The 10,199-nt window shown below is 38.3% G+C and overlaps 1 protein-coding gene across 1 annotated transcript; it reads left to right on the top strand.

Annotated features, from left to right (window-relative positions):
• Window positions 1-2,203: 2,203 nt before the first annotated feature.
• On the top strand, window positions 2,204-8,407 carry pold4 (DNA polymerase delta 4, accessory subunit). Its single transcript, XM_051946541.1, has 5 exons — window positions 2,204-2,343; window positions 5,105-5,220; window positions 5,365-5,448; window positions 5,952-6,063; window positions 7,122-8,407. The coding sequence occupies exons 2-5, from the start codon at window positions 5,115-5,117 to the stop codon at window positions 7,144-7,146; spliced, it is 327 nt and encodes a 108-aa protein (XP_051802501.1). The 5' UTR covers window positions 2,204-2,343; window positions 5,105-5,114; the 3' UTR covers window positions 7,147-8,407.
• The last annotated feature ends 1,792 nt before the right edge of the window (window positions 8,408-10,199 follow it).

Raw genomic sequence — 10,199 nt, 5'->3', positions numbered from 1 at the left:
CATGCCATTTGGAGAAGACACCCATCAAACCTGAGACAACTGGAGCTGTTTGCTCATGAGGAGTGGGCCAAAATACCTGTTGACAGCTGCAGAACGCTCATTGACAAATACAGAAATCGTTTAATTGCAGTGATTGCCTCAAAAGGTTGTGCAACAAAATATTAAGTTATGGGTACCATCATTTTTGTCCAGCCCTATTTCATTAGTTTGTTTTTTTTAAATAATTATGTTAATCAACAATTCAAAAGTGATGGCTGATTTTGATTATTTAATTTTCAATCAATTTTTATTTATTGTTACTTTTGTGAGTTTCAAGTGATTTCAGTGAGAATTGTGGGTTTTTCCTTCTTTAACTGAGGGGTACCAACAATTTTGTCCACGTGTGTACATATGTCATGGCCTAGGCTACTTAAAGCACAAATTTAAATACAGTCCTGACAGGTGAAGCCGTCATCATCATAGATGTCGTTCTCTTTGCCACAGCTCTCATGGCACCAGATTGAACACTAGACACTTGATCCATTCCTCTGTTGCCTTTGGGTCGTCTCTTTTCCTCTCTGGTCCTTGTTCCTCCTCTCTTCATCTATCCTCAACTGTTCTCTCACTTTCTGTCTCCTCTGCTTGTCTCCTTTCTTCCTCCATCTCTCAGTCCCTCTCTCTTTTCCTCTCACTTGCTTCTTGTTTGCCATACTCACTGCAGATAAAGTCGGTGGATTGTTACTAAAAACACTGATCATCATCATTTTTAGGCAGATGCATCCTTTTCACATAAATGCCTACTCCGTTCCCTTCAAATGTGTACATGTGTGCATGTGTGACTGACAAAAAGGGTGGCCCATTTTAGCTGAAACCAGGGGGCCCAACTTACCTGAATAGGTTCAGCTAAATTGGGCCACTAACAAAAACGTCAATCTTTGAAAAAAAATGTCCAAATACCAAACTTTAAGCATTATTTCTGATAAGTGTCATCAAGACAGATATTATACATCAACAGTTTTATATATACAAGTTTCTTTAATTGACTTATCATCCTTATAATTTTTATCAGAAATTCTTATGCCAGTCCACTCACCACGCAGTTTTCCGGTGCAGTGTGGATTTGAATCTTATCTCTGCCCACAAAAACAACCACAGACCAATAAAATCTGTTGTTTCATGTTAAGTACAGTTGTGGCAAACATTTGAGACCATTTGCTGTCATTGGCTCTAAAAATCAGAGGGGCGAGGACATCCAAAGCTTAAATGGCCCATTTTACCTGATATCACCCTATTTGAGTTTAGTGTGGTCATAAAAGTGCCTCATTTCCACCTTCCACCTAATAACATGGTTGATTTTGCTGGTTGAACATAGAAAAACCTGTATGCAGATAGAATATGCACTAAGACAGAACAAACTGCTATTATTACTTTAATAACATGCTGAGGGCTCAACCCTGCAAGGCAAGTTCCAAAGGAGCAGGACAGAGAGCATTTTTTTTCATGTCCCCCCAGGAATTACTCTCTGAAATTTTACTGTTTGTTGTCCCCCCAAAAATGAAATGGGATTTTTGCCCCTGAGCATATATGAGATTAATAAATGGCCTTTGCCCATCTAAAAAAAACTCACTCAGAACTCTGATGTGTTAACAGTTCGAAATAAATCAATAAATACATGCATACATAAGTTTAAACATTAACTGTGTTAAGATAAGATGTAATGAGGAAGAGAAGGAGGACTACTGAGTGTTCACCCCCGTCTACAGCTCCACACATGCCAGGAAGAAAGCTTCCTGAGGGACAGATGAAGAGAGGGAGGAATGTTTTACACTTCTGTTTTTATGTTGTTGGATATTTTCACTCGGGGCTCATGAATAAAGACAGATGTACACGTTTGCAATTATTTTTATTGTTTGTTTCCTCAGGGAACACAAAGAGAGCCCCAACACGTTCAACACTGTAAGGATCATAATTGTTCACTGCAGTGACTTCACCATTAATCATTAACAGTTCAGAGTAACTTAAGCATTTAAACCCTAAAGTATGACTAAATGCCACTCTCTGGAGAATGTCAGAGCTAGGAGTGGAGGCTTTCTCCAATTTTTCTTTATTCGTCCATAATGAGAACCATCAAATGATTTCTAAGGCAGTATTGCGGTTCCTGGATGACACTGGAGTGTATGAAAAGGTCTGGTTAAGGAAGAGACCAGTAGAGGGCAGTGAGGCGTCTACGCTGCCGGAAATAAAAAAAAAAAAGAAGCAGAAGAAGAAACGCGGAAGTCACTGTCGTTCGATTTGTTGCAGGAAGAGAAATTGTTTTAGCAGAAGGAGACACGTTTCTTAAAGATTGTTGTTTTCAGTGAGCAGGTAAGGTCCAAGTTTAATTTGACCTCGAGTACAGGTTAAAACGGAGCCTCTAGTGGAACTTTATTTCAGTCGATAAACTGTATTGTCGTAGCTGGATTTGTAATCAGGCACCATTATTTACACATGCATATAAAGTTGTAATAAAGGACTGCTTTTCTCTTTCTTTTTTAAATATATGGATTTCAGAGAGGATCACAATGATCGCTGGAAAGAAATGCAAATTCTCATTTCTACTTTAATTTGATTGTGCCGAATTTAAAAACGCCTGTGCTGTAAAGAATGACCCCATCTGTTCTACGTAATCCATTCTGCAGCAGAAAACATCTGCATTTAACGTGATCTTATTGCATTACCCCCTCAGATCAAGAAGAAAATATCTTTAAAGGTCTGTGGTATCACCCCACTGACTGGAACAGTTTGGTTTGAATAACATGTGACCACACAGGTCCATCTGTTTATATACACGAGATTATATTCAATGTTATCACTCGTTGTCCTTGCTGATTGTCAGTAACGGTTATTGTCATACATAATAACTGCTAAGCGTGTTTGTTTTTTGAGATAGAAGAGAAACTACTTAAATCCGAAGAAGCTGTTTATTTTCTAGTGTCAGAGTCTCTACAGTGGAAAAAATGCTCCTCTCAAAACAGGAAATAAAACTGATTTCAAGAAACTTTTATCTTGAAATAATTGAAAAAATCTGCCAATAAAACAAGTGACAAATGTCTTGGTAAGATTTCTTAAAATAAGATCTTATATTTAGAATATTGAAATCTTAAAATTAGCTGGGAAAACTTATTTAAGCTTTATTTTAGGTGTCACCTCACATGTCTTATAATAAGCCACAGCTGCTAAAAAAATAGCAGTTTTTCACTCAAAAATACATTTTTGCTTTCATATAACCTCCTAATTTGAGATGCATTGAACTTATTTTGAGTTTTCTTGTAAAATTCAACTCAAAACAAGATAATTTCAAGATTGTTTGACTTAAGAAGATATTTAAGGTGTTTTGTCTTAAAACACGTCCCTCCATCTGCTGAAACGTCTCTTGTTAAGTGAATTTATCTTAAATCAAGTGGGATGAGACATTCTGACTGAAAATCAGACAAACAGACTTGGTAAGATTTTTTGTTTTTGCAGTGTAAAGGATCTTAATCAAAGACCTTTTTCTATTTGGAACAGCCTCCAGAAAACGTGTCATTTTTGTGTCATTTTTGCAGCCTTTGGGTCTTTTTGTGTTATTTGTGGGTCATTTTAGCATCATTTTGTGTGAATATCAGCATTTTTCTGTGACTTTTGCAGCATTTTGCATCGTTTGTGTGTAATTTTAGCATCATTTGTGTCAGTTTTATGTCATTCTGGTGTCATTTTGATACATATTTGCTCCTTTTTGTGTTATTTTTATTAGTTTTGTCACTTTTGCAACATTTCATGTTGTTTGGATGTCATTCTGGTATCATTTTGTGTCATTTTTGTAACTTTCTGTGTCTTTTTGTGTAATCTTCAGCAGTTTTCTGTAGTTTTTACAATGCTGTGTCGTTTTTAGTGATATTTTTGCAGCTTTTTGGGTGTTAATTGCATGTTTTTGTGTAATTTCAGCATCATTTGTGTCCCTTTTATGTCATTCTCGTATCATTTTGCAATCATTTTGCAACTTTTTGTGTCATTTTACCGTCTTTTGTGTCAGTTTTGTCATTATTCTGTGTCATTTTTGTGTACTTTTTTTAATCTACAACAATTTTCTACCATTTTGTAACGTTGTGTGTCATTTTTGTGTCATTTTCACAACCTTTTGGGTCTTTTTGAGAAAGTGTGATCAGAACACGACGTTTTATTCAGAATCCTCCTGAGAACCGATGGGGAAAAGCATCTTTTAGTCTTTTTTTTTGTGATTGCCTGCCTTTTTGGAGCTAAAACAACAACTCACAATTTAGAATTTTATCAACAATATTTTCATTTTAGAGACAACAGAACAATTTTACCATTAAAAAAACAAAACAGCGACACTTCCAGATCAAAACAGGAGGACAAGAGAATGAGGAGGTTGAATGAAGCATACTAATAAACAACTATCTGTTTCTTACATTAATGACTTTCAGCGTGTTCATTACCACACAAAGAAATGTGTTTTTGTTCTGAAACTTGAAGCTTCATGCATTCAGTCCTTCACAGCCTGGAAATCCATCTCTGTCCCTTAGAGGTCAAACAGCTCATGCTTTTATCACACAATGAATGATTTTAGTGTCATACTTATAGATGGTATCACTGCCAGTGCCTTTAAAAACATCAGAGTTCACTTCCCTTCCTTCACGTTGTATGCCTGCAAAATGACAAAATGTCAGAGCGACATATTTTACAGTCATACAAGCCCGTTCATTTGGCCTCAGTCAGACACTGCTCCTCACCATGTCGAATCAGAGTAGAGGGAATAATTCAGTTTTCATCTGTACGACACAAAATGATGCAAAAGTGACAAAAATGATGAAAATGACACAAAAAGATTCAAAAATTGAGCAAAATGATACGAGAATGACATAAAACTGACACAAGCGATGCTGAAGTGACACAGAAATGACACAAAATGTTGCAAAAGTGACAAAAATATTAAAAATGACTCAAAAAGCTGCATAAGTGAAGCAATGAATGACACTGATGCGTATCGCTGTGTTTCAGAAGACGGGCTCTCAGATGGACCAGGGTTTGCTTCATTGAACTTTCTTCACGTCTTTTTAAACTAAAGCTGCGTTCTTGTGTGTTCCAGATCGGTCGTCATGACAACCAGGCGTGGATTAATAACCGACTCGTTCAAGGTGGTGAAGAAAGCACGGACGGCTGAGAAGCAGGAGAAGACGCCGAGTCCTCCGCCTCCACAGGACGGTCTGTTTGGGACGACTTTCTGTGTTTTGTTTGAGGAGAAAGAAGAAGAACATTCCGTTTTCATTTTATTTTGAAGCACTTTAGTTCATGTTAAAATCGACGATGGATGTCTGATACTTAAATTCTTTCTTTTCATTTGAGCAGAGGATGAAACTGAAACGAGCAGAGAGGAGGAGCTGCAGAAGCTCCGACAGTTCGACCTGGACTGGAGATTTGGGCCGTGCACAGGTAGAACGGCTGAGAAAAATAGCTTTCTGTGTCATTTTCTGGTCATTTTAGCATCATTTTATGTAAATATCAGCATTTTTCTATCGTTTTTGCAACATTTTGTGTTGTTTTTGTGTCATTCTGGTGTCATTTTGCTGAAGTTTTTGTGTCATTTTAGCATCTTTTGTGTCGGTTTTATGTCATTCTCATGTCATTTTGTCATTTTTGCAACTTTTTGCATGTTTTTTGTCTTTTTATGTCATTTTCAACAATTGTGTGTCATTTTTGTGTCATTTTAGTGTAATTTTTGCAGCCTTTTGGGTTATTTTGCGTTACTTTTGGGTAATTATATGTAAATATCAGCATTTTTCTGTCATTTTTGCAGCATTTTTCATTGTTTTGTGTCATCTTAGCCTCTTTTGTGTCAGTTTTATGTCTTTTTATGTCATTCTGGTGTAATTTTGCATCATTTTTGCAACTTTCTGCGTCTCTTTTGTGTCTGAATCCTGTCCTCTCTGTAACAGGTATCAGCAGACTGGAGAGGTGGGAGAGAGCAAAGCTTCATGACCTAAACCCACCTGAGGAGATCAGAGAGCTGCTGCTGCAAACGTGCACAGACCCTGAATACAGCCAGAGGTATATCACGTGCGCACACACACACACACACACACACACACACACACACACACACACACAGAGGTGCACGTATCCCTGCAGGGCTTTTGTGGAAACAGACTGAAAAACATCACTTCTCCTGCCAGTACCAGGCTGAGTGCAGTAACAGAACAAACATGAACAAAAAAAGCGATGCCATCGAGGTGCAGTTCTGTCCGACCTACAGGATGATTGTTGTTGATGACCCGTCAGTATGTGGCCTCCACTCTGCCCACACTACATCCCATAATGCAGTGCAACAGAAAGACCTGCGAGCTCCAACCCGTCCTCCCTGCTCCTGGAGCCACACATCAGTTAGAAGAAGGTCACACGTTTAAGCTCACCCCCAAAGAAGCGATGAGAAGTGGACTTTGAGGCAGATATGTGTTGGTCGACACTGTGTTTGTTTGTGGCGCTGATGTGGCCGTAGAACATGCAGTGGAGGTGTGTGTGCTGAAGGCTGAGCTCCAGCGTTGGGACTGTGTGATCATGGACATGTATGATGAACTGGGCTCGCTTCCTGCAGTGCCAAACCACGTCACCACCACAGTATTGCACGTTTTGCTGCTCCGTAGTGAGCTGACTCGTCGCTTTGCTGACCTTGAAGAGCAAAGAAAGTCATTTTCCACTGCTTCATCTTGGCCGCCTGGACACCACCCACCCACAGTTCATACGGTCCTGATGCGTGTTTTGAATTTCAGCCCCTGCTTTAGCGGACTGATGAAGCCACACATGAGTTAAAGGTGACTTTGAGAGAGCACAGATAACACATCCAGGCTGCTGATGTTTGCGCTGCCATGAAAACTCTGACGTCTTCCAGGATGTTGATGCTCGTAAAAATAGTTTGAACTAAAGTGTCTTAAGATAGTTCCATCTAGAGTGGATGTAAGATGGATTTGGTTTCAAGTGCAGAGAGCTGTCTTAGTCTTATTTGTTTTTATTTAAAGTTTGTGTAGAAATGAGGCCCTAACTTTTGCACATTCGTGATAAGACTGTTGGTCTTCAGCCGGTCGGTAATAATTGTGTTCTTTACCTTTCAGCCTGTGGAGTGAATATCCTTTCTGAGGAAGACAGAAGAAAGAAGACAAGATACCAGAGCTTTATTTCTGGTAAAACCCTGAGAAGAAAAGAAAACAAACACTAAAACAATCAGGCATGGCATTGGACTTGAACGTTGTTGGATGAACCCTTAGACCAGACGCACGACAAAGAACCGAGATGTACGTACGGAAAAATTCTCAAGATGTAGCTTAGTAGAAAGTTAAACCCTCGATCCTAATAATCACAATTAACACCAAATATTTGCATAAATCTCAATAAAAAGAAAAGCCTTAACACTACCTCCAAAAAGGCAGAGGGGGGGGGCGTGTCCTCGGACAGAATGCGTCTGGATTTTCTTCAGTCAGCCAGGTACCAATCAAACTGGACTCAACGAGAAGGTTTGGAATTTTACCCCGAGCAGGGAAAGCTCATGTTCGATCACACTAAAGATGAGGGCAACGCCGAAGAACGTCATGATCTAAAGTGGACAGAATGAGGCTGTGGTCAGCTCCATGGTGAATGGAACTTCTGAGAGTCTGAGCTCCACAACCAACAGATCAGTTTCATGAAACCTACATGAACCGTTTCAGAGAGAAATGCAGTTATTTACATTTCCACAGCAGAACAAAGTCTTAGAATGACAGGATGCAAAACGACTAAACGAGACACAAAACAACAAAAACAAGACACAAAACCACAAAAACAAGACAGAAAATGAGAAAACCGAAACACAAAAGGACAAAAATGAGATGCAAAACGACTAACAGATCAGTTTCCCGTATCCTACATGAACCATTTCACAGAGAAATACAGTTTTCTTCCATTTCCACAGCAGAACAAAGTCACATATTTGTTCCAGTTGACTTCATTGGATTGAATCTGTCATATTTGATGTGTTTTAGTAAAACCTGAATGTTGCTAATTTGTCTGCTAGCTTGAATTCAGTGGTATTTGCTGCGTTGCTATTACTGATTCTGTAACTTTTATGCAAAGTATTACCTCCCAAACACTTCCAGTGGTCGTAGAAAAAGCATTTCCAGGAGATAAATTCTGCAGCCGACTTGGAAACATAACTGGCATCTTCAGTCAGACAAATTTAGATTTTGTGCTCGTTTCCAGCATTTCATTGGTTTTTACTCAATCCTGCTTGACTGCTGAACTCTAACACCAGTAGTCCTGTGTATGTTTTATTTACTTCATCAGGCATTTTATACCGTTTTTAGTAGAAGTGTCACTTTTGGGTTGTGGAGAAATTTTCTGATGTTATTAAAACGTTTTACACGGACATGTTTGTTCTGTTGCATTATTTACAGTGACCACCCTCTGACCAACAATCTTCATTACTAATCCTGAAATACTAGGTTTTGCTATTTTCTTCTACTTGTAGATATTGTTGTTCAATTTAAATTTGTAATTATTAATTATGGAATATGGAATACAGAAAGACATGGAAACAGTCACTTATTAATAAAGAATGACTGGTGCAAAAGTCCCACAATTCTATATTGACCCGTCCAGTATGACTTGAAAATGATCCATAATTACAGAAAATGAGTCCAGAATGACATGAAATTTGTCCTAAATGACTCAAACATTGTTAATCAACAATTGAGGACTTTTGAAGTCCATGGGATAAATCTGCATATATTTTTATTAAAAGTAAAAAAAAACTAATGTTTTTATGTTCATTATGATCATGTCTTTACAAATTACATAATTGTATAATTTTCCATAATGAGTCATTTTGGACATTTTTCAAGTCATTTCAAAGAAGCTTCAAGTCATTTTTGACACATTTCAAGTAGTTTTAGGTCATTTTTGTGTCTTTGGGATAATTTTCGAGTCATTTAGGACAAATTTCATGTCACTCTGGACTAATTTTCTGTAATTCTGGATCTTTTTCAAGTCATTCTGGACGGGTCAATATATAATTGTGGGACTTTTTGTATCATAGTTGACATTTTAGTAATATCCAGTCATTTTCCACTAAAATTGACCTGTTCCGGTTCTACAGGACCCTCCACCTCAAGGCCTGGTACCAGCTTCACCCTACATCATCTTCTAGCACCACAGACTCAGGTCAGATGGTCTCTTTTAACCAAAGACCACACTTTAAACCTAGATCTACCTTTTGTCCATTGGTTCAAAGTGCCACATTAAACACCTTTGCTAAAAAAGTAAATTTTGACATTGAGAACTTCTTTAAAAACAAAAAGCCCCATAAGTTTGGCAACCTTTCAAACAGAGAAAAATGTGCTTTGAAACCATTGTCTAATGATGATGAAATTGTCATCAAAAGTGCAGACAAAGGGGGTGCCGTAGTTGTTTGGGGACGGGATTCATATGTCAAAGAGGCCCACAGAAACTGGACAACAATGAATTTTATCAACCTTTGACCCATAATCCCACAGAAATCTGAAAGCTGAATTATATACTATTCTCCTTGAAGCCAGAGAAAATGGCTGGATTTCTGATTCAGAAATGAAATTTTTATACAATGAAAATCCAAGAATGGCCTCGTTTTATATGCTGCCTAAAATTCACAAATCTCTTCTCAATCCCCCTGGTAGACCTGTAATATCAGGCAATGATAGCCTCACTGAGTCAGTCTGCAAGTATGTTGACTATTTCATCACTTCCTGCCTACATCCAGGATACCACAGATGTACTGAGCAGAATTAAACAACTGCACAGCATTGGTACTGATGCCCTTTTGGCTACCTTGGATGTAGAATCACTCTACACCACAATAGAGCATTCACAAGGCTTGGCAGCACTAAAACATTATTTAAACACTCGGTCAGAATCTGAAGCACCACCCAGTGAATTTTTACTGGCATTAACAGAATGGACCTTAAATAACAATGTATTTATCTTCCAAGATAAGCTTTTCAAACAGATAAAAGGTTGTGCCATGGGGGCCTGCTATAGTCCTTCCCATGCAGGACTGTACCTTGGTAAACGGGAAGAAAAGAACAGATTTCTGGACCACATCATCTGGTGGGGTCGTTACATTGATGATGTGTGTTTGTTTTGGTCTGGCACAGAAGTAGATTTATTGGCATTTCACGCATTCT

Source organism: Acanthochromis polyacanthus, chromosome 3 (assembly GCF_021347895.1).
Source record: "Acanthochromis polyacanthus isolate Apoly-LR-REF ecotype Palm Island chromosome 3, KAUST_Apoly_ChrSc, whole genome shotgun sequence".
Lineage (NCBI taxonomy): Eukaryota > Metazoa > Chordata > Actinopteri > Pomacentridae > Acanthochromis > Acanthochromis polyacanthus.
This window is presented reverse-complemented; position numbering and strand designations above follow the sequence as displayed.